Genomic DNA, 24,230 nt, shown 5'->3' with positions numbered 1-24,230 from the left:
AAGAAATTAACTCAATTGTGTCTTGCTGTAACAACAAACAATCAAACATACCTGGATGAAAGAGATTCCCCAATGAAGACTTCATTGAGTGCTCTCACTGGTAAAAGATGTGGACCAGAAATATCAGACCCTGCAGATATCAAATACAACAGTTCTGAATCACGGATTTAAACCACAAGTTTTCAAAAACCATTCACAATTCATTAGAGGACAGATTCTGCTGCCTGGGCTTGTTTTCTAGACCTAATGCTCCATTTTCTTCAAAGATTCATTTTTTTCCCTGATTAACTCTGTGGCCAGTCACTGTCCTTTACTGAAGACAATAAATATTTAAACCAAGGTCAGTAATGACACTTAAATTCAGACACTTTTCCCTGAAAAGTCACAGGCAACCAGGCAGAAAGAAGTCTTCTCTTCTGTCAGTCACTCTTCCAGCCAAGTTAAATTCATTTGCAATGACTTAACAGACATTTCTGGAAGAAGGTCAAAGAATTAGGCTTCATACCACAAGGTACAGGGGATTAACAAATGGTTCACATTGACAAGGACTTCTTAGTGAGCAAATGCAGTACTGGACACAGGTTAGTCACAGAACCATGCATCTTTCAATCAATCATAAAGAAAAGAGCTGAAGGTGTTCAAGAACCATCTACAAACAGATTCTCACTTCTAATGTCTTATTTGCTTGCTGGTAGTCCAAGACCAGCTTTTACAACTCCCAATTAACCTAACTTAAAAGTTAGCATGTGTACACACACATGCTCAAGTAGTTATGGTAACTCTAAGCGACAGCATTTTAAAAAAGATCAGCTATTTTGACAGCAGGTATTTCAAATACTGAAACTTTTACAAATGCTTATCTTCTATTCCAAGTTATCATAGCAAAGTGATTATATTCTTGTAAAATTTTAACCTACTTTGATCCTGGAATCTTTCATTTATGTGAGCCCTGCTGTGTTGCTCTTGGCTTAGCTGCTGTTCATGTAAATCCACAGGGGTTGTGTTAATCCCAGTTCCTTCAAGATACAGTCGGATTCTTTGCCGCCACTGCCACCTAAGAGAGGCCAAAGAAGTCAGTATAAAATATTCATTACAAAATTAGATAGGATTTGAGAGTCTCCACTCTCAAAGCAGAACATCTTAAGATTAGAAGCTAAATATATTCAAAGTCATATTTCAAGTTTTACAGCTTCCACTATAACTTCTAAATTTAGAAAGTTAATAATACTTAATTGCAAATTATTTACATTTACAAATTTACTACGTAATGTTTTTTGCATGTGTAAAGTAAGATGACACTGGCCAAAAGTAGCTTACAAAAATGGTATCTAACAATCTCTCCTTTTTAGGCATTCACTGATTCTAATATGTGAATGAATGGCAGATACAATGCTTTTAAGAATAAAGAGCTCTCAAGAATTTATACAGAAATACATGCTGTATTTTTAACATCTTTTGTTTGTATTTGTACATCCATAAAAGCTGATCTATGCATTTCTTTATATATAAGGCCCCAAGTATCATCTCATTTTAAAAATTCCTCCAGGCCTAGGAATTTAAGGTGCTTAAGAGGAATTCATTTGAAGCAAGAGAAGAATATAAAAACCATGTTACAACAGACTTTTTATTTTTTCTTAGAGATATCAATTCCTTTTCCTCTTACAACCTAAGGTATTTCATAAAACAAAACAGCAATAGTTTTGACTAAGAAAGCAAATCACAAGAGAGCGAGCATTTTGAGCACATCTCTTCCCTGTTTATACTGTTGATATCCTGGTAACCCATTTTTCATAAAATTACAAGAGACTTATGCTTTATATGACTACATTGCTAGTTTTTCCTCTTGTCATCTTTACAGAACCTCATTTACACACTCTGTCTGCCCTTAAATTCCAAGTATGATTTCAATAGTCATGCAGAAAGCATGCCCTGAGTATCACTATACTAGCCTCCTTACAATGCTCATGGCTGGAACACATCATGTCCCCTACAAAATTAGAAAATGGGACTGTACCCCTATTAAATACCCCTATTCTGAGAACCTGTTACACCACTGACCACCAAGACAAAAAACATGGGTAATATACTATCGTTTGTCCTTTATAAATCATTAATGTCGGTTATCTCATGGTTGGCGAGGGCCATGTTAGCACAGACTGTTGCACTGACTGATATGCCAGGGATAAGGAGAAAAAAACAATTGCCCTTTTCCAGTTCCTGGCAACTCACCATCCACTACAACTCCAAGATATCAGAAGCCCTTCCAGACAAGAAATCAGTTACCCACCTATTCCAAAGTTTGCTTAGGGCCAAACAAATCTAAGAACTCTGAAATTAAACATGTGCTCACATCCTTGCTTAAGAATAAAGTTCCTATTATTTCAGAAAAATAATTAAAGAAATCCTTTCTGTTTCACTCTGGCCAGGTTTCAGCTCCACAAAGAGCAGGAACAGGAATGTCAGCAACAAAAACATAACTTTGTTTCCAACAAAACATCCAAATTGCCAAAAGTCAAGGGAGGCTATCTGAATAAGCACTTTAAGTTGTACTTAAGCAAATTAGAGAGACTAAAAAGCTTCTGTTTTCTAAATCTTAGAATATGTGATTTGAAAGTACCTGTTCTTTAGCAATACATATTGAAACTCCTTCAGTTGTTTATCCTGGCAACTCTATTTGTTTAATTTTAGAACTTTTCTATGCCACAAATACAGTAACACTTGAACTTACAAACTTAATATGCTAGAAGTATAAACAAAAATCAATTGCTATATACTTTCAAATGAGTAACCGATTTCTCTTTGATAGTTTGTAATCACAAAAGTATTCTGCAAAGTTATTATACTACAGAACATTGTTTCTTCCTAAGTATTCAAAACTTCCCTAGTATGTCCTTTAAATTCAGCTTGTTTCTTTTTAAATCAAGTAGGATTATTCTGTTTTAGGAATATCTGATACTGAAAACATCAAGCTCTATTCAGCATGAAGAAATGTTTTCTGTTATAGTAATCTGTTAACAAAATTTAAACCACTTTATCTCCATCACCAAAATGCCAGATGCAACACACTGACCATTTCCTAACAGTATGTGTTTCATTAGCTTCTATTCTTATGGCCACCACTGTACGGCATGTTTTTGTCCTGGGGTAACTTTATGATGTGTGTATCCCCAATCATCTGTTCCATTTATGTTGGATGTTGTGTTCTGCCCCTTTCAGACTGGGTCTGGGAGTGAGGCAGGGAGAAGCAGTGTGCAGTTTGTTTGCAGACACTGCACTTGCTCCCCGCCATCTTTCTCATGGACTGTGCTGTCTGCAGCATGGACAGAAGGCAGGACAGAGCTCTCTTTTGCTTTTAGCTAGTTTTTAGCTAGCTGAGGGAGAGAAGTTCTCCAGACTGTAACTTTTCCTTGGAACTGATCAGCCTGCTCTGGACTGAAAACCCAGAAAATCACCGGAAGCTCACACATGTGCACCACTGGGGCCTGGGATGGGGCAGGAGGGACTTGTAAGGGACTGACCAAGAGGAGCTACACCTCATGACAAGGACTTTATGGATTTGCCATCTCTTCAGATCTGCAAGAGGTTTTATTGTTAAATATTATTCATTTTTTCATGTTTGTGAGTACCTTGCTTGTTTCCACTTTCCTAGAAGAAGATTTTCCTCCCAAACCAGTTGGGGGAGAGGCAGCTTGAATTTGGCTTCTAGAGGAGACCACTTCAAAAGTTTCCTCCAAAATTTGCCCTAAACCAGGACAGTCCTAAAATACATTAACTAATACACCCTTTTCAAGAATGTAGTTCCTCATTCATGAATTTGCTAAGTCAGAAGTGAAAATCAATTATTGCAGATTATATCAAAAGACTTTTTGCTGAACTAGCAGTCAATTTTATCATTTGTATTCCAGTCTCACTCTTGACCACAAACATGTCTTTCAACATTATAAACATCTACACAAAATTCATAATTTGAGCCATTAAGATTTTACTGAGCTTCACCTGCTCCTTAGGATTGCACGTGATTAGGTGTTTTCCAATCCCTCTACGTTTTTGAAAACCAAAGATCAGTGAATCCTACCTGAACTCACCACGATAAAGCTTCTGTAGTGCTTCAGGAAATGAATGTGTGTATCTCACAGGCAAGCAAAGGTGACCTTCTGATCTGGTAGCAAAAAATGATAATGAAAATGACAGTGTTACTGTTCAGATTTGGTACCTTTGGAAAATAAAACAATTCTCCCTATGAAGGAAAGCTACCCTTCTTAGATCTTCATGAATCTCTACCATTCTTGCACAGTTCCACATCAGCAGCAACACACTGCTCTCAGCTCCTGGAGTCTGTGTGTCTGAGACAGGATATTTCTCCCATGTTTCCCCTAAAAACTGTTCTGCTAATAATCCTGCAAGAGTATGTAAACACTAATATAGCTCCTGTCACCATTCTGGGCAAGCAATTTAAGCTTAATTAACCCAGCGGGTTAGAAAAAAAACTTCCTCCACTTACACACAAGTTAGCTAGCAACATGAACAGCTAAGCAACATGCCTAATATCAAAAGAATCTCATGTCAGAACCAGAAGACTAAACAATTCTTCCTTCCATGAGTAATATGTGACAATTTGAAGGCATTTGTTATCTGAACCCTATTAGTAAGGCTTGGTAATGCAGAATAGCTATTCAGAACATTTGAAAAGTTTTGGAAGAAAAGGTATGAAAGGAATTAAACCTTCGATCAGCACTTTATGTACTAGAAACAAATTAATTGTCAATATCAAAAGCAGAAGTCTAAACCTGGAATTCTCAGCAGGTAGAGCCTTGGTGAAATCTGAGTTTCACGTGCCATCCAGTATTAACACACTGCATCCACTGAGCTGTAAGACTGATGTGGGCAGGTGGGTGCAGCCTGCAGAGTTTATAATAGGACAGCTAAATGCCAGGAATTGGCTCAGGAGACTGAGTTTTCTGAGGTATCTCATGGTTTACATTGAGAAATCACAGCAAACTCCTTCATCTGAGGCTCTACTAGATCCACCTTCTTCACAAAGAAATTAAGTTTCTGTGTGTTCAGGCACCATACTTAGCTGCTTTTACCAAGTTATTTTTCCTAAGCTCATATACTGCCACCTCTAGCCTCAAACTTCTGGTTAGTAAGATATGTTAACTAGCTGCAAGTGCTGTTACACAAGTGTGCAAGAACATTTGTGGCAGTGTTAACAAAGTCATGCTTGTCCAATACTACTTAATGTCCTCTAGATGAGAAAGATAACTCCCTGTGGAAACTTTTCTAGAAAAACCCAACAGATTCTCTTGGTATCTACAACCCACTAAAAGAGACATTTATGCTGCCAAATGCTGCAGGTATGCCTCATGTACCATGAAAACATATGCACAGTGTGCCTAATATTAAATAAAGCACTGCTTTCCCAAATATGTTTTTACCTTTCAGGATCAGTATTTATTCCAATGACTGGTTTAAATTTATCAAAGACCTTACTGGCTGCCAACAACATTGTACCATCACCTACAGAAAAAAAAAATGGAAAGTTAGTTTCACTTCACATTCCAGTACCCCAAACAGAATGTACTTGAGCATTAGCATTATGTGCGTTTATGTCAATAACAAATCAGGCAAGCTGGACAAAAATATAATGGGACAAAACTACTGACACAATATCGAATAATAGTGACAATTGATTTTGAGATGGCAAACATGACTGGAAAAATTAAAATTTATCTATACATGCCCAGGCAACGGAATGTGGCAGAAGCAAGCTTTAAAAGAGATTTATGGAAATTTCTGTACACTTACCAGCAGGTAAGAAAAATTCTTTAACAAAAGTAAATTTAGAAAGTATTGCTAAACAAAGCCCACAGGAGACCGAAAACAAAACCAAATGTTACTGTGAATCACATAAAAACAAATGACTTTAGCGTCACCCCAGTTGTCCCTCTAAAAGGCAACTTAAAGGTCTTATTTGGCCCCAAATAGGCACACTTGGAAAAGAAGTCTTAGGTTACTAGAAATCTCAGAAGTAGAAATCTTTAACTGTACTGGTTTCTCCAGATATTAATTTTTTTTCCTGTCTGTTAAACAGGAAGAAAACTATAACCTCATTCAGTCTTTGCACAAAGATCCAAGCTCTAAACAGCACGAAGACATAAGCTCTGAAAACCTCAAATGATGCATCAGTTCCCAGCTGCTTGCCTCAACCATGAAAAATTTTGCTACAGACAAACTGACATTTTAGGGAAGTTCTTTGAAATCTACAACAGTGTAGTAGGATGTTCCAGATATAAAACTTTCTACCAATTCTTCATGGTGATAAGCACCTAAGGACAAACTGGACTAGTGGGAAGAGAAAAAGCTGTGATCAAGCCTGTTTGCCACACATGAGTGAACACTATGTCGGAACCCAGCAATGCTGTATTTGCAGCCTATCCCAAAAAATAACACTGCTGCAATCCAATATTAAAAATAAACAATCAGGTTAGTTGCTCTGTTGGTTCATCTGGAAAACACTTATCAGTGGCACAAGATGCTCAGAAGCTGCAGACTTTTACCTGTACCATCCAACTTGATACGCCAGTCACTGGATTAAGTGTGAAAGCAAGAAAGACAGTTTGAGCAAGGGGACTGTAAGGTAGTATGTTAAGTCTACACCTCATATCCCATAATAAAATGAGGAGGTTTTAGGGCTACATAAAATTAGATGATATCAAGCATTTTATCCTCTTTAGTTGAAAACTACAATAAATTCCACAAACAATTTTGTACTGTTTCACACCTTAAAAACTTTTCCAGTGGCCATGAACTGGGATTCCTTTCCATGGGCCACAGTTATACCAGAAGTAGACAAGATGGTCATAACTACTGCTTTTTGTCAGATTTTCTGACAAATAGATTAGCAATTTTTTCACAATCTGCATATTTCCAGTTGCTTCAAACACTGCAAAGTAATTTTGAGAAACATATCTACAAAAACATACTGAAATACCTCCCTTCCATAAAGTCATACCTCCCGCTGAAATAACAGCATCTGCCCACCGAACTGTCTCTTCATTATACTCTCGACGCTTAACAAGACGAACTTCTATCCTTTCGTTCCTGTAAAGTTCAGAAAAAGTCTGAATTCTGTCCTGTATTGCTCATTGTCACAGCCTTCTTAAAAGTTGTCACACAGCTAAGGAGTAATTACAGTTATAGTGGCCTTAAAAACACTTGACACACAAATCCTGTACCACTTTCTTGATTATTTTCAAGATAATAGAACATGCTAGTCAACTGAACCTTGCCAGTTCCATGACGGTTCTTTCAGGAATGACTGTTCATCTGCACCCCTCTCTTTTCAGTACTCCTATTTTATTAACATTTGTAACATGAGGGTTCATTTTGTTTCACACAATTCACAGGTATTTGCACTGTGTCTGAAAGCCTCAACTTCCACTATACAGTCTTACCGTAAGCTGTCGACAACATGCTCCACGTTTTTTGTATGAATGCGATGCCGTTCCAGCAGACCGGCATAGTTAGATCCCTTCAAGGCAAGCTGTAAGACACAATGGTTTTTAAAAGTAGTAGAAGTTAAGTACAGTAAATGCTCTTGAGCAATGCAAATAGAAGCTATAAAAAAAGCATGTATTTTCTCTCAGCAGAGATATGTTTTTATAAGGCTTTCATTAATTACATTTCTATATACACAGGAGTCGGGTTATACTGACTAGTTCATTAAATTAATCAAATGGCCACAACAGTCAAGAATCACAGACTAGACAAATATGCAAATAAGCATACTACATTAACTTTCATGCAACTTCAGACAATTTGCTCCTCCTGAATCTGCCAACTGATTTAAACTCTACATAAATCCATACAGTTACACTAACTATATTTCTCCCATGTGCTGAAGTGCCCAGTTAGCTCAAAATTGCGCTGTAGAGAAGACATACAACAGAAAAAGCAAAAGGAATGACAATTAAGAAAGCAGAGCCTGAAATACCTACAGTATTACCCTTCAAATTGTATTTGAGCTAAAATGGAAGACTGCCAAGTACTGACAAAGGTGACATTTTCTCTGCATCAAAAAAAGCTTAAGGACAATCTACTTTTGATCCTGTTCCCTGGATTATATGCCACATTTTTCAAACAAGTTGATAACAATAACAAGACAAACTGTGCAGGTGCATTCTAGTCTCATCCTTTCTGGAAAATGAAGACTTGAAATACTTAATCTCAACACACTCTTTAGACCACGGACACATTTTGCAGTTTATATAGTGCAGGCAGGTGAGATTACTGACTTGTTGCAGATTAGTTTTTCAACAAGTTTTTGTGAGAGTAATTCAGTCACCACTTGTTCTTTATCTTATTTAGCAAGGGGGGCCCTCATCTGGGGCTGACACTGCCAAATATGTGTGTGCATGGAGATAAAGAAAGTGAAAGAAAGAGGGTGCAAAGGATGTTAAGCAAAAGGAGTCTATAAATACATGCACAGTGAAAGTGATCCTGCTTTAAGCAGCAGGCACCTGATGCTCCTTCCAGCCTGAATTAATCTACAATTCTACTGTCTCTGCTTCCTTTTCCTTGAACAGTTAAAACCAATTTATCAGCAGAGAAACAGAACTTCTCCTAGAGTATGTGTAGAGGAATTAATCTGTGCCAGAAGCTCTAAATAGGCACTTCCAGCAATTTATTCAAGCGCCTTTATTCAAAGTTTTATACTATTCCAAGAGAAAGTGGTGCCAGACAGCCTTGTCTAATCTCATTTTCAGAGACTCCTCAACTCCAGAGAGAAGGGGAGAGGACTGTCAGGATATGACAACTGAAGGCAACCACAATCCAATACTCAGGAAATGAAATCTTTATTCATCTGACATCCGTTCATGTCAAGAAATCTAACCATGAGCTAGGCATGTAAGATAGACTCAGCACCAAAGAAGTTACAGAAAAAAAACGTAATTGGCTGCCCCGGAACTGCATTGCTGTTCCACTCGGTGTATTTACAACTGGCAATTAACTTGTAGAAACAAAATTTTCAGGTGGTCTCATAGCCGGGATTGGGATACCACTTCCAACAGAGATTCACAGGTTGCCTAGATGCATCAACAGCACTAAATGAAGACAGTGGGAGTAGCTGCCAGCCAGCCATCCATGATCACACACAGACACAGGCATGTGGATGATCAGAAAACATCCAGATAAATATTGAGGGTTATTTTTCCAGCTTGCTTGCACTGGTTTACTGGGATAAAGGGTGTTATGTCCCATTAATTGCCTCACATGCTTAAACCCTTTGTTTCCACTCCTAAGCTGCAATGCCTGTGTACCCTGGATGTGTCTTGGTCCTGCAGAAATCCATGGCATTGCACTGGGAACTTGAATGATGCCCCTGTGGGTTCTAGGGAGGGCAAGATTACACAGGGCTATTCTAGTTACAGCACTGCCCATTGCTGGGTCTGCTGTCAGCCTCTACTTCGAGAAGAAAAGAAAAGGTAAAGGAGTTATTTGCCTCCCACAGACATCTGCTGCTAAGCTCCACAGGTCTAATTTGCTAAAAGAATTTTCAATTTCACATTCAAAGCACAAATTGATCTTGCTTTACCACAAGAACAAGAAATCCACAATCAAACAATTTCAAAAAAACACCATTACTAAAATCTGGGTTCCTCTATTAGTATCTTATGCAAATGAAACAAGCACCTGACAAGCAGACTACTATGCAGCACACTTCTTTCAGCCTGCTGTTAGTTCCATGCGAAATAGAAACCACAAACTGCAATTTTATGCACCTCATTTATTTGGCTAATTTGTCAGCATGCTATCTTTCAGCTTGATGGAAGAGAGCTTTTATCTCAGAATAATAACAATGTAGTAATTCTCTGTGTGGTCATCTGCAGGTTTTTCAGCCACCAAGATCAGTGGCAAGCTAACATTTCCCTAGCACGACCAGAAAGGTGAGGTATGGGAGAGGTATGCCATTGCTATGGAACAGAGTCTGTTCCGTAATTTACATTTGCCATAATGTAAAATGTTAAATTATTTCATCAATAGTTTCAGAAAGCAGAAGAGGTTGCTCAGCAAATAAACTATCAGTATTCTGATAACTGGATGAACCATTTCAGGAGGATTGTATGACAGGCACTGAATGTGTAGATCTCCTCTCTGAACGTAGCTCTAGAACAAGTAAGCAGGCATTACTGAACAAGAAAAATGAAAAGTTAGGGCCTTTAGTTTAAATGGCTGTGCTACATCTAGGGAGTTAATCAATTGCCCTGACTTGCAAAAGGCTCCACAGATTTCAACAGTTTGTTCATCTCCAGCCTCATCTCTGTGTGTTCAGAGATTAATAGCTTGCAAGTTCATTCATCAAGGACTCATAAATAGGAAGCCTGACTGAGCCTAACCAGTCTCAAGTATATCCAACAGGAAAGCTATCATCAGCTGCTCTCACTTGACTACTCTGAAGAACCAGTAACTACGGTCCTTGCGGTCAGAGGCACAGAATCACAGCATGGCTGAGCTAGAATGGACCTCTAGAGGTCCTCTGGTCCAACCTCAAGCTCAAGCAGGGCCATCTGAATTCACCTGTCCAGATTCAGATGGCTTTAGATCTTCATAGATGGAGCCTCTACCACATCTCCAGGCAAACTGTGCCAGCATCCAGTCACCCCCACAGTGAAAAGCCGTCTCTTAATATTCAGAGAGACGTACCTGTATTTCATTACCTCTGCTTCTGCCTCATATCCAGCACCAGAGTGCCACACTAGAACTATGACAAATGCTGCTGCTGGAAAGAGGTTTGCATCTAGGGTGAAGTATAAAGCCAAACTGAGACTTTCACTTGCTTTTTTTACTTCAAAAGAGCTGAAGGCAAAGATCAGGCAGTCCAGCTGCAGTGTGCATGATCACCTCCCTAAAGAGCCTTGAAGTCACTTGGGATGCACAGACAGGACAAGGTTACCCTGGCTTCTGAGCCCAATCATCAGACAGACCCCCAAACCTATGCCAGACTTGGGTTTTGTCAACTCCTCAAAAAGGCACAGAGGTACTAGATTCTGCAAGAAGACAACTTTCAAGACCTTCTTCTTTTGGAGGAAGCTCTGATTTACAATTAAGCCTGTTAATCTGGCCATAACACCACACAAAATAAAATGCATGAATACAAGAGCTATTCTAGCAAGAAAGTGCATTAGCATATAAAACAGAGACAAATTGGACAAAAATACATTCAGGCATAACTTCAGCAGTAGTCTTAAACCTCACAGCAGAAATGCAATGCAAAGTAGGCTTCCAGAAGAGCTTGTAGTGGAAAATATACTCAGGGAAACAGAACATTTCCTATGACTGGAGCTATTATTCCTTAGACAGAAGGAGAAAATAACTAAATCAAATATTTATGAACAGCTCTTTCTGAATATCCTGGCCTGATCCTTCTTTAAGGAAAGAATAATTTTTCACTAAGTTCCTCTAATAGTCACTTATTTAAGGGACTTTTGCTTGACTGCCTTCCTTCTGTAGTCTTAGCCTGCACCTCTGGCAAGTCCCACCTAATTTGGTTTAAACTGTGGGTTTGCTGTCCTTGAGTAATGTTTGCACCACAGGGACAAAGCTGCACAAGAAGGACATGGCTTCTAGACATAAATACAAAAGCCAACACAAAGCCAAGTAACACCAGAATATCCGCTGTTGTCTACATATGTGGATTATGACCTTTGATTTAGAAAATGGGAAAGGAAAAGTCATAACCAACTCCTACTGGCATTGCTCAGTAAGCATTAGGATAAAAGAGTATGTTCTCTTACAGAAACATGGGGATTGTCTGAAGTGAATTTGTCAACTAATCACCTGCATCTCATCCTAGTAAAAGCACTGAGTGATTTGGATTGGAAGGGACCTTAAAGATCATCTAGCTCCAGCCACCCTCTTCTGGACAGGGATACCTTCCAGGTTGCTTAGAGCTCCATCCAGTCTAGATATGGGCACTTTGAGGGATGGTGCATTCTCAAGTTCTCTGGGCAACCTGTGCCAGAGCCTCACCACCTTCACAGTAAAGCATTTCCTCCTAACAGCTAAGATGTATTTTCCCTCTTTCTGATTAAAGCCATTCCCTTCATCCTATCAATACACTCACTGACCAAAGGTCCCCCTTTCAGCCTCCTGTGGAGCCTCTTCAGGCACTAGAAGGTGCTATAAGCTCTCCTCAGAGCCTTCTCTTCTCAAGGCTGAACAAGGCTCCCCTCTTGTCTTCCTCACAGGAGAGGTGCTCTAGCCCCACTGTCATCTTTGTGACCCTCCCCTGGACTTGTCTGGTAAGATTAAATGAACTTTTCAGATGTACTTTGGCCTTATATGAATGCATAAATATTCTCATTACTAGTCTTATGTTTAATTTACAACACTAACTTTCATGCAGCCTTAAACTGTACCAGGGTGGAGTTAATGCTTCAGTGTACCAATCACTTGTTTTATGACTGCTGGTCATTCAGGAGTTGAACTAAATGTCTGACTAGACTAAAGAAGAAAAAATAAAAAAGAAAAAACGTAACAAAAAGCATAGCTCTAGAAACAATTACTCTCTCAAATTTCTACAATGAACTTGCCCACATATGCACCCCAGCTGGAAAACAAGAACAGATCACTGCTTTACAATCCACCCAATTTCTACAGAAAGAACAACCAAACAATACAAGCAGATTTAGAGATCAACAGCTGAAGAGAAAAAACCTGAATTTTAACCGAAAGACAAAAACACGATTAGCACTAACACAACAATCTTTCTAATCAGAGTACAGCACTTTAAGCACCTGTATTTTCAAAGATTGCCTCTTGAGATTTAACCACGTGTCCCCAGTATAGCCAAAGTTAGTGTTCAGTTTCATTCTGCTTTAAAAGAAACAAGATTTTGACAGACCTATAGAAAAATATTTTTCTCAATACATTAATTTCTGAATTAGAAACAGCTTTGAATATAGGATGTGCTTCAAGTCATACACCTTAGCTTTCCTGACTAAACTTGACTTTCATTCAAAACTTCCTTAATTATCAAAGTCCAAGACTGTCAATCTACAGGCAAGTAATTATCCTATGTTCTAGTGTTAACTAGTTAAAGCTTGATTTGTCATGCTAAAAACAAATGCAGTTTTCCTCACACTGAAGTTCTGGATTTCTTAGGAACTCAAATGAAATATTAAGCTTCTCTATTTCAAAATGTAAAAATAATCCACATACAAATACATGGGATTAAATCATGGTTCAGCTTCCGAATCTTAAATAATAAAACACCACCAACAAAATAGATAAACTGAGAAGCTATCCTTAGCAGAACTTGCCCAACAGAAATCTTTATCTTGACGACACATTTTAAGTGTCCCACAGAAGAGGGTCTGCTAGGGCAGGCACAGCAAGCTTGAACCACAACTTTGAGTGGTTTAGTGTTACCAGTCATCAAATGGAACTGACGGGGAAGCTGAATCTGGTGGTTGTACACAACAGATACCCAGGTCTGGACATGACACTAACTTTCATGGTAAGCACAGGACAACACACCTATCTTTGATTTATAGCAGGAAACAAGTATCATTTCTGAGCTTCAAGTGCTTTACTCACACCAGTGACAGCAAGATGGCTGACACCAAGATGTGTAGTGCAGTTAATATGCTGGAGGTGTCATCCATGGGACCCTGACAGGCTTGAGCGGTGGGTTTGTATAAACCTCATAAAATTCAACAAGGCCAAATGCAAGGGGCTGCACCTGAGTTGGGGCAATATCGATACTGGCTTTGAGAACAGCCATGGAAAAAGACTGGAAGGTGTTGGTGAATACAGCTGGACATGGCTCAGCAATGTGAGCTCACAGCCCAGAAAGACACCCCAGGTTGCATCTAGAGCCCTGTGGGCAGCAGGGGAGGGAGGGAATTCTGCCCCTCTGCTCTGCTGAGATCCACCTGGACCACTGCATCCAGCTCTGGGGAGCCAGCCCAGGAAGGGCACAGACCTGTTGGAGTGACTAGAGGAGAGACACAAAAGATGATCAGAGGGCTGGAGAACCTCTCCTGTGAAGACAGGTTGAGAGAGACTCTTAATAACCCTCCTTTCACAGAAGTTGCCTGATTTCTTAAAAGGGGAAATGTGGTCTAATTGTTCTTGCACTAGAAATAGTAAATGCATGATCAGATCTTATGTGGTTTGGCTACAGATAAAGACTCAAGACAGTAAGGCAACCATATGTAGAAAAGACAAATTTAAGTATTTATTGAAAAAATCCAGACTTATGGAATATCACTGTTTGATAAATCACTGGCTTAATATGGCATGTTGACCCTGACTAGCTGGATTGCCAGGTGTCCATCAAAGCTGCTCTTATCATACCTCTTCACAATGAGACAGGGAAGAGAAAATATAAGGAAAGGCTCACAAGCTGAAATAAAAACAGGGAGAGATTACTCACTAGTTACCATCACAGGCTAAACAGACTCAGCTTTGGAAATTAACTGTATTTATTATGAATCAAAATCAGGGCAGGATAATAAGAAGTAAAACAGATCTTAAAAACATCTTCCCTCCATCCCTCCACTTGCCCCAGCTCTCCCACCCCCCACCTGCAGTGAACAGGGACATAAGTATGGGGATACAGTCAATTCATCTTAAGTTGTTTCGGACACTGCTCAAGTAGAGGAGCTCCCTCCCCTGCTCCAGTCTGGGGCTTTCCCAAGGGAGAAAATTTTTCAAAGATTTCTCCAGCATAAGTCTTTTCCATGGGCTCCACAATCAGCTCCAGTCCGGGTCCTCCACAGAGTGCAGTCCCTCAGGAGCAAGCTGCTCCACTGTGGGCCCCTTGTGGAGTCACAAGTCCTGCCAGCAAACCTGTTCCAGTATGGGCTGCTCTGTCCATGGGCCATAGGTCCTGCCAGGAGCCTGCTCCAGCACGGTTTCCCATGGGGTCACAGCCTCCTTTGGGCACTGTTCCACTGTGGGCTCCTTCAGGGGCTGCAGGTGGATCTCTGCTCCCCCATGGACCTCCAGGGGCTGCAGGTGGATCTCTGCTCCTCCATGGACCTCCAGGGTCTGCAGGGCCACAGCTGCCTCACCGTAGGCTGCAGGGGAATCTCCACTCTGACAGCTGGAGCACTGCCTGCCCTTCCTTATTCACTGACCTTGTGTCTGCAGAGCTGTTTGTCTCACACATTCTCACTCCTCTCCTCTCTGAGTGCAATTACATTTGCACAGTAATATTTTTTCCCCTTTTAAATGCCTTACCAACTGAGATGACACTCCCACCTCTAAACAGCTTGACCTGTGCCAGTGAGGGTCCATCTTGGATCTATATGGCAACAGCTGTCAGACATGGGGGAAAATTTCTGGCATCTTTTTAGAGAAGCCACACATGTAGTCCTCCCCACCACCAAAACCTGGTGACACAAACCCAATACACTCAACCTTTTGCTAGCAACAGGGCCAGTTTCAGAATAATTATGTTTGCAGTACCGGTGGATTAATCTATTTTGGGACACCCACGTCCTTCAATGGCCTGCAGTTTATCTCATTCAGACTTGCACCAGTGCTCTGAAACCCTCTCTAAAGTGAACCTTACAACCAGTCTCAGTGAGCAGTTGCAGGTCCTGTGAACTTAAAACGCATTGGCTTCTGGTAATTTAATAGCTAAAAAATCCAATCCACAAAGGCAATGCATTTTTGTACAGGAAGACTTTAATAATGAGTATTTGCTTTAACTAAAGCATCAGAGAAACCCATCAGGTTCCTGAAATAAACTCCTACTGTGGATCAGAAGTATCAAGGCTCAGTCAAGTTCTCCATATGGCCTTGAACATGAATCAAGTTTTCCAATACAAACTACTGTTGAGCTGCAAGTCACAGCATCAAATCTAATTTCTCCTCCCTTCCCAGTCTGGAGTACTACATATTTACAGGCCTCCAGACACTTGCTTTAAAAAAAATGTGCTAAGTTAACCAATGCACTAAGTCAGTACTTATCACACAAAAAACGCAAGAAGGCTGGAGCTACCTGACCAGCACTACTGACTGATTTACTAACTTCCTGTCAGTTGATCACATTTTTTCCCAATATTGCTCCTGGCTATTTGCTATGTTATTACAAGTTTGCTGCATCACCCTTCATACTGAAGAAGTCTAATGGGCTACTTAAGCTAGGAATATTTTTTCCTTATATTTTCCTCAGTTTTTTCATCAGTAATTTAGACCCCTCACTTTCATTACACAGTCACAGCAGGCTTTCAAATGCTGCTGTAGACTAATATATCTTCTGTAGAAAAATGACTGTGAAGTATAGATATTGCACATTTTGTATACCATTACTTCTGCAATAGCTGACTTGCAACAGTATGTTCCTGAAGTTTGATGCATACATGAACAAAAGCTAAAATGCCATGAATGGTTTGCTAATTTTTCATTGACCACATTAAAGCATTATTGTCATTTTAACCACATCGGAAGACTACGCATAGTGGTTTGCAATTCACAGGCTAACGCAGAGCAAATTGTTGCATAAAGAGGGTAACTGCTTTCTGAACTAAGAGATTTCTAGAAAACCTGTGAAATCAGGGCAATTCAGTCATTAATTCAGAACAACACCAACATGATGCTGTAAATCACAACTAATGAAGTCAGCATTAAAGTTAGTTTAAAACCAGTATTAAAGTCACTTCCAAGAAACAGCCTTCTTCAGCTGTATAAAGCACCGTATGCTTGGTGATACAGTCCCAGAAGCTTAATTTAGGTGAATTACACTAAAATCCCTACTTTTATATCTATCTGCTATATGTGACTGAGTATACTTGAATGGTGTACTGGAAAAAACAAATCTTACAGAAAAAAATAATTACTACACTTCATTTAATAGCTTCCATCATTTTCCAGACCCTTCTTAGAACAACAACATAGGAGAAACTTTTTAATAAAGTGGATGCAAATGAAGTGACTTAACACTGATGCAAACGTAACAAATTTCAAATGCACAAATAAGCAAATGCACACCATGTTTGTGTAACTTGGAAAGCTTTTACACTCATCTTTGTTTCCAATGGATTAGTTCAAAATTTTTATTCCTGGAAAAAAAAAAAAAAACAACCAAAAAAGTTTTAGATAATCCTGGTGAAATATAACCTGTGTCTTGAATTCTGGATGCTTCAATTCACTAAACTGAGTTAGTACTTTTCCTCTCTTCAGGATAAAGTAGAGAATAGTACAGTCCTAACAGCCTTAAAACACTTTATGTGCTCCATAAAAGAACATCTACTGAAAATATTCACATTACAAGGTAAGAAGAGGTAGTCTGAATTCAACAGAACAATAAAAAACTTCACAGTATCACCTCATTCATTAAGGAAGTTTCCATCTAAAGATACTGCCTTCAAATATACCTTACATATCTGGATCCACAAGAGGACACAGGGTTAAACACCCTAATACTTACTGATTTTCAGAAAAGTAACTTCTTTAGCTGTCTGCTAAATCACCAGATTTCATTTTAAATTAGAATTCAGTTGAACTTTGGAGTTTGCATCTTGCTTTTTCATTCTGCTGCCTTCCTTCCATTTGCAAAAATCCCAGTGTTCTGAAAGTATTTGGCTAGCAGTTTCTAGTTAAGTGTTTGAGAGGATCACAGGCATCAGTATTGAAGTGCAGTTTTCTAAACAAGAAACCTAAGAACAAAATACCTGGCTATTTTCCAAAACCATATCTTCAGGTGGTGGTATGAAAGTTACAAGCCTGTAACACTAGTACTTACAAAAAGTAATTCAAAAGTGACACTAAAAGAGTATCTTTCACCACTTAATATAAAATATAGCAAAGGATATTTCCATAATTAAAAACAAAAATCCATCACCTATCAAGTTAAAGGTAAAACAGTACATTTCCCACAACAGGGAATTTTCTAAGAAACATGAAAACTTTACTGCACAGGCTAGCAACAACTGGTGCTGTACACATATAAATTACGAGCTGGAGGGTGGGAGGACACCGGTCTGCTACAAACCAGCCCACATACCCCATCCCCTAGTTCTGTGGGGTTATTTGGGTGCCAACATAGGAGCCCCAGCTGAAGCTCACCTACCTGCTGGGCAGCACTCCCTCCTTCCTGGCCAGCCCTGCTCAGGGTGTTGCTGCTGCCCTACGCACCACCTGTGTGAGTTCACATTGGCCTCTTTCAGAGGAGGCAATATCCTGAAAATAGGTTACCTCTTCCCTAACCAAACACCAGTTTTCTATAAAGCTGCATGAACTTCACATCACTGAGATTACCACCCCTAGCAATTAATCGCAGTAGTCCAGAAGAGCCTAAATTTGTTCCAAACCTCCAATTCGCTCTCCCTCCCTATTCCAAACAAAGACACATAAGCCAGCCACAACAGAATATCAACTGTAGTCCAGACTGAACAACTTTCTTCCAAGTAAGACCAAGACAAATGCAGCTTTTCATATGACAAGACGTTTTCAGAGATAATTAGAACTGTGTATGAAATGTGTTTGGACAGGTAAATTGTTCATCTTCCCTAAATAACCTACAGCTGTGAGAAGTCAGCAACTTATCACATCTGCACTATCAAATAAAACAGAAACCAGAAGTCAGAAAATGAGCTTTATCTATTAATGGGGCATTATATTCTCTTAGTTTACATACGGACAACAGCAGTGTTTCCTCTGCCTGGATTTACTGAGAGTGAAATAAACAGAACAGGAAGCAGCCTTCAGTATTAGTTGACTGGATCATCCATTTTTGTAACTAGTCATATTTAGATGCTAATCCCAGTAAACAAGGGCACAAGAAACACAAATTGCTGTCACTTCTGGTAAGCAAACTGTTTGTGGGGACTTGGGAGAAAGATCATTATTACTCAAAGTTGGTAACTGCAAGTTTTAGAAATCCAACAGCCCCTTTAAATTTCATAAAGGAAAAGAAAATATTTCTTGCATGTTATGATGCACAAAATTTACTAATGCAGCACTTATAAAATTGCTGGGTCATTTTGGAGCATTTTTGTGTTGTGGTCTTAGGAATCTATTTTTATAGAACTCTAATCTCCTTTCTGAATGAAAGACTCTGAAACCCTCTTCTGTACCACAGCATACACAACACTTAATTATGCTTTTCAGACTAGGTCAGAATGAGACTACTAATTACAAGTCAGATGTGTTTATATAGATTCTAACAACTTATTTGTAAGCATGTCTGCTACAAGATAGGTAAAAACAACTTCCTGGAGCAGGCATGGACAACATGCATGTAGAGAGGTAATGGATTATTTCATCCTTCACAGACCTACTAAACACTCCAGAGAGTATTTAGTAGATCTGTGAAAGCAGCCCTTGCCCTCCATCCCTCCTCCACTAGTTTTGCGCTCCTGCTCTCTGGCCTGTTTCTTTACCTCTCCTAGAGAAAGAATTCTGAATTGTGACCTTGCAGCTTTGGCTTTGCAACATTTCATAGTGTTTTATAATACAACTTACCGGGTGTCCAAAAGAAAGGCCACCAAGGTGCTGGCCATTACCACCATGGTAAGCTATGAAGGCCACAGGTGCCTAGGGCCTTCATGGCTTATTAGAAATGTCAGCCAGTCACGTTCATTACTGGTACTCTGCTTCTTGGAGGATAATGCGACTTTCCCTGTGTATATCATAGATGATAATATATAATATGATCCATATCCTATTTTAGTACTTGTTGATGTATGCCAATGATTCATCTTCAGCCTCCTTAAACATGGAACAAATCTCATCTCATTAGGATGTGAGCCCAAAGGCACCATTTCTGCACTGTTACTTACTGCATATTCCATCTTAATACATAAACACACTGATTGAACCAGCTATGTTGAGGACTGCTCTCCTGTCTTGGTGATCAGGCAGAACTGATTAGGCCCACAATTTTCATTAGTCGTACTATACTGGTATCTGCAGCTTCCAAGTACAGACATCAGTTATCTTCTAGAAACTTCCAGACAACTCTTTTGCTCACAACAAGCAGACAACAACCCCAGGCATGGTTGCTCAAATTTAAGCCTCCAACATTCCCTTGCAATTGAATTTTTGTATCTCAGATAGCCAGTGTCTGGACACTGGAAGGTCCATGACAGAGGATGACAATGCCTCCTTTTGTGCCGGCTCACTCACACCACAAGCCTCCTCAGGATCATCCAAGCCTGAGTCCCTGCAACGCAACCCCTGCCACCAACACATTTGGGTCAGCCAGCAGTTCTGAGCACCAAAGGAGCCATACCTCTGCTATGTTCTTCTGCTTTCACTCTTTGCCTGTATCCCAGAAGAAGGCTTTCCCATGAACTCAAGTCCCACCCTGCCTTCTGCACGGCCCTTCAACACAACTGAGCTGCAAACACAAAACAGTGTGTCTGTACTCATTTCTGAGATCAGCTGCCTTGGAGCAGCTTCCAAAGTCTCCCCAGAAGAAACAGAGACACAGGGAGCATGGACTGCAGCTAATACCAGAAAACAAAATGCATCGTGTTCCCAAGCTGCCCACAATGGCAGGGGAAGGACACTTCACAATAATTACTCTGCTACAAAGTGATCTCTCTCTCCAGCAGAGAGGATAAGAGTTTTTTGAAACTTCACATAACATATTCAGTGAGGCTACCATTAACTCAGTCTGAGAAAAAAAAGATCTGAGACCAGAGTCACAGCAGAATGCAAATAGAGAAATTTTTACAGGTTAGCTAAAAAATTTGAGAAATGGGAAGCCAGGATAATTTCTTTGCTCTCTTATTTTCTGTTTCAAAAACAAAATTCTAAAAGACCTTTTCAATGTGTTCTTGCACCAATCTTTCTATTCACGCCCATACAGCAAGAGCTTAACTCAATATTGCTACACACATAGTTAGGCAAGTTGGGCTTTGTCTACCTGGCGACACCAAGTTCTATTGCTGCAATTCCTCACAAGGCAGTATTTTAAGGGTAAAGACAGATCTTTAAAAAGCAGCAGTCCTAGAACAGAAATTCTAGAATTGTCACAAATGTCAAAAATTATTGTGTACCTGTAAGTTTCTCATAAAGGACAAACTCTAATGTAATCCTGCAACTATTACAATCACAGAGACCACAATTACTTTTCAAAAAAATGCATATTCAGAGTGATACAGGTTACCAATCACACAAAATACACATTATCATGAGAAAAGAAACTACAGCTACCACTAGATTCAGTCATGAGCACATTAAAGGATGTGCAATACTATTCACTGATTTAGTGTCCCAGTCCTGCCTGTACAGAAGCAGCTAGTAAAAAGTAACCAAACGCACGCAGTCTGCTTTTCCGGGGCTTAGCTGCACACTGAGGACAACCTCTGTACTCAAAAACAATAAATAGTTTCTCACAAAAAGCTAAATGTAAAGAAAAAGTCTTACAGTTAAGCTGTGAGAGACCTTTTTTGCCCCCTAACCACTGTATGAAAGGAAGTACTGGGACACCTCAGCAACAGGAACCTACATGAGAATCAACACAGACTTGACATTAAACTTCTTGAACTGTGACTACAGACCTATACAAAAAATGTTTGGGCAAGAATTCCATAGGAGACAGATGACCAACTGAAGCATATAGACGTTGGTGTAGATACTGTACATTTTATCCCAATTCTTTACAAAGCAAGGCTATGCAGCTGTTTGTCCTTGCTATGTAAGTTAAGCACATGTACAAGTTTAGTCCAAAATAAGAGAGATCTGAAACATCTCCAGTTGTAAGAGACCACAGACTTGACAGACACAAGCTAATGTGTGGACAAATTAAGGTAATGGACTTACTCGAAATGAAGGCATAATAGTATGAACTCATGACATAGACTTCACAGACTGCTATCAAAGCAACTCCTGCAGGTACCATCTTCCACCCCACCAGTGGTAGATGAACACTGGAAGGAGACAGCCACAGGGTAAGGGGAGAACTGGGTGAGGTCATTGAGCATGATGGAGATGAAGACAACAAGACGCTGGGTGCACACATCAACTCTCAGAGACAGTTGTTTTCCTTAGTATACCCCCTTTACATTGAAGGTTTCTTAGAGACTGAAGATAAAGGCTTTTCTAAAAACTGTAACAAGAAGGGTGGATCTGAGATGGATCTGGCTGACTGGGTGGAGAAAAATACAGAAGGATGGAGTGAGGATATGAGGCAAGAAAACTGAGGAAACGCGAATCAGTCCACCCAAAGAAACAGAGTGGATTCTTCACAACATTGTGTTTTCCTCAGCTCGCACTTCTCTAATCTTTGTATTACACACAGCAAGAAAAAGACTGCAATTTGCTAAGGACTGCTGGGATTCCTCCGAGGGTAAAACCCAAACGTGCTTAACTACACAAATCTCTCGGCAGCCTGCAAGCGATAAATGTCCAGCGGCGCGGCTCGTGCCCCTCTCCCAGACGATGCCGCTCATTGGCTCCATCAGGATCGGGGGCCCGGGGAGGGAGGCGGCGAGAGGACAGAGCTGCCGGCAGCAGAAGCAGAGCAGGGGACATCGGCCGCGACCCCGCTCACCACCACGGCTGCCGGCTCCGCCCCACCAGGGCCCAGGGAAGCCCCAGGGGCACTCGGACACCGCGGCCCGGAGGACATCATTCCGGAAACGCCCCCGAAACTGGTCATAACCCCGGTCATCCCTCGCCGGAGTCGGGCATCACGCTGGGTACCCCCCCCGCTGCAGCCCCGGCGGCAACGCCCTCGGTGGCCGGGACCGCCGGCCCCTCCCGCCGCTCACCAGCTGCTTCAGATCCTCCTCGGAGAGCCCAGCGTAGCGGTACCGCTGCTGCTCGAACTCGTACCGCGTCGTCTTCACCACCACCGCCACCCGCGACGGCCGAAACCCGCGCCCCGCCGCCCCCGATCCGCAGGGCGCGGCCCCCGCCGCCCCCCTCCCGGCCGCCGCCGCCGCGGAGGGGCTCAGCCCGCCAAGTGTGAGTAGGCGCCGGTGGGCGCCGCCGAGCAGCGGCGGCCACGGCGGGGCGGGGGAAGCCACCGCCCACTGGTAGAGCAACGCGGAGCGGCGAGCTGCCGCCCGGCCGACGAGGCGGAGGCGGCCGCAGGGGAAACCCCAAAAGGAGAACATCTCCCGGGCTCTGCGCCGCTCCCCGGAGCGGGCGCGGCGCTGCCGGCGGCGGCTGCGGCCGCTCTGCGGCGGCGCCCGGCACACATGGCCCGGCCGCGCCCGCCGCCCCGCCCAACGCGCACGCAGCCGCCAGCCCCACCAATAGCGAGCGGCGCCGCCGGGCACACGCCCCCCGTGGGGACGGGGCCAGCGTGCCCACCCCGGCGCGTGCGCTCTCCCCGGCCAATCGGGGCACAGCGCGCGGCGAGCGTGTGCCCCACCCCGCGCCCGGGGGTAGCGCCGCCCGCGCATGCGCAGACGAGGGAGCTCTCCCCCTGCCCGCCGTTGTTTGGCGCCTCTCCGTGTTTTGGTGGCGCGCGGGACGGGGTGCGAGGCACGTAGGCGGCGCGCGGCGGATGTGCTCCCGCCCGGGGTCCCGGGGCGCCGTGAGGGGTGCGGGACCGACCCCCGCCGTGAGGGGGCAGTGATCGTGTCCCCAGTGCTTCCCGCTGCTCCCCAGTGCTCCATAGTGTTCCGGAGCACAGCAGCAGTACCCCAGTGGTTTCCGTGCCCCACGTTGTTCCAGTACCCCTCAGTGTTCCCGTGTCCCAGGAGACAGCGACAATGCCGCCAGTGGCCCAGCAGTACTCTGTGTCCCGGGAGGCAGCGGTGGTGCTAAAGAGATTAAAGGGAGCAATTACTTGGTCTTAGACTCTGTGTGTTGAAATCTCAAGGATTGCTGCTCCTGTTCTTGCTCTATATGCTGGCTTTACAGCACCGCAGAAAGGCAAATAGGATAAAAAGTGTATTACCGAAATTTCAGATGGCTTTGGGGAATATACAGGGAATTCTGAGACTAAGCAGTGTTGTGAGACGAAACCATTTTCTTTAATTGCGTCCCCCCACATCCCTCGGGACAGCGAGAGTGCCCCCATTACTTGTGGCATAAAGCCCCGTTGGAGCAGGGAGGCGTGGGGCCGGCGCCAGGTAGGCTGTGGGAGTCGGGTGGGATTGCCTCGCTGCGTGCCCGGCCTGCTTCCCTGGGAGAAGGGCGGGGGAGGGAAAAAAACTTTCGGAAAACGATCCAGAAAATTGCGAAAACACAGCACGGGCTGCTGTGTTTTAGAAGGACGAAATACTGCATCTGGTGCGGGGAGCTGGCGAGGT

At 42.0% G+C, this 24,230-nt stretch overlaps 1 protein-coding gene across 3 annotated transcripts in view; it reads right to left on the bottom strand.

Moving 5' to 3' along the window:
- Positions 1-23,130, bottom strand: part of NADK2 (NAD kinase 2, mitochondrial) — a 32,648-nt gene extending 9,518 nt beyond the window's left edge. For 2 of the 3 annotated variants that reach the window (XM_040090395.2, XM_058424137.1), the window contains exons 1-7: positions 22,737-23,130; positions 7,455-7,543; positions 7,013-7,101; positions 5,436-5,517; positions 4,076-4,159; positions 918-1,054; positions 52-130 (exon numbers count right to left, since the gene is read on the bottom strand). In XM_040090395.2, the coding sequence (XP_039946329.1) occupies positions 52-130; positions 918-1,054; positions 4,076-4,159; positions 5,436-5,517; positions 7,013-7,101; positions 7,455-7,543; positions 22,737-23,084 (908 nt within the window). In that variant the 5' untranslated portion in view covers positions 23,085-23,130. Of the gene's footprint in view, positions 1-51; positions 131-917; positions 1,055-4,075; positions 4,160-5,435; positions 5,518-6,557; positions 6,587-7,012; positions 7,103-7,454; positions 7,544-22,736 lie in introns of those variants that run through there. The other variant, XM_040090396.2, reaches the window with a different exon arrangement.
- Positions 23,131-24,230: the final 1,100 nt, after the last annotated feature.

The sequence above is a fragment of the Hirundo rustica genome, chromosome Z, assembly GCF_015227805.2.
Source record: "Hirundo rustica isolate bHirRus1 chromosome Z, bHirRus1.pri.v3, whole genome shotgun sequence".
NCBI lineage: Eukaryota > Metazoa > Chordata > Aves > Passeriformes > Hirundinidae > Hirundo > Hirundo rustica.
Note: the sequence above shows the minus strand (reverse complement) of the source record. Positions and strands in the feature narration are given on the sequence as shown.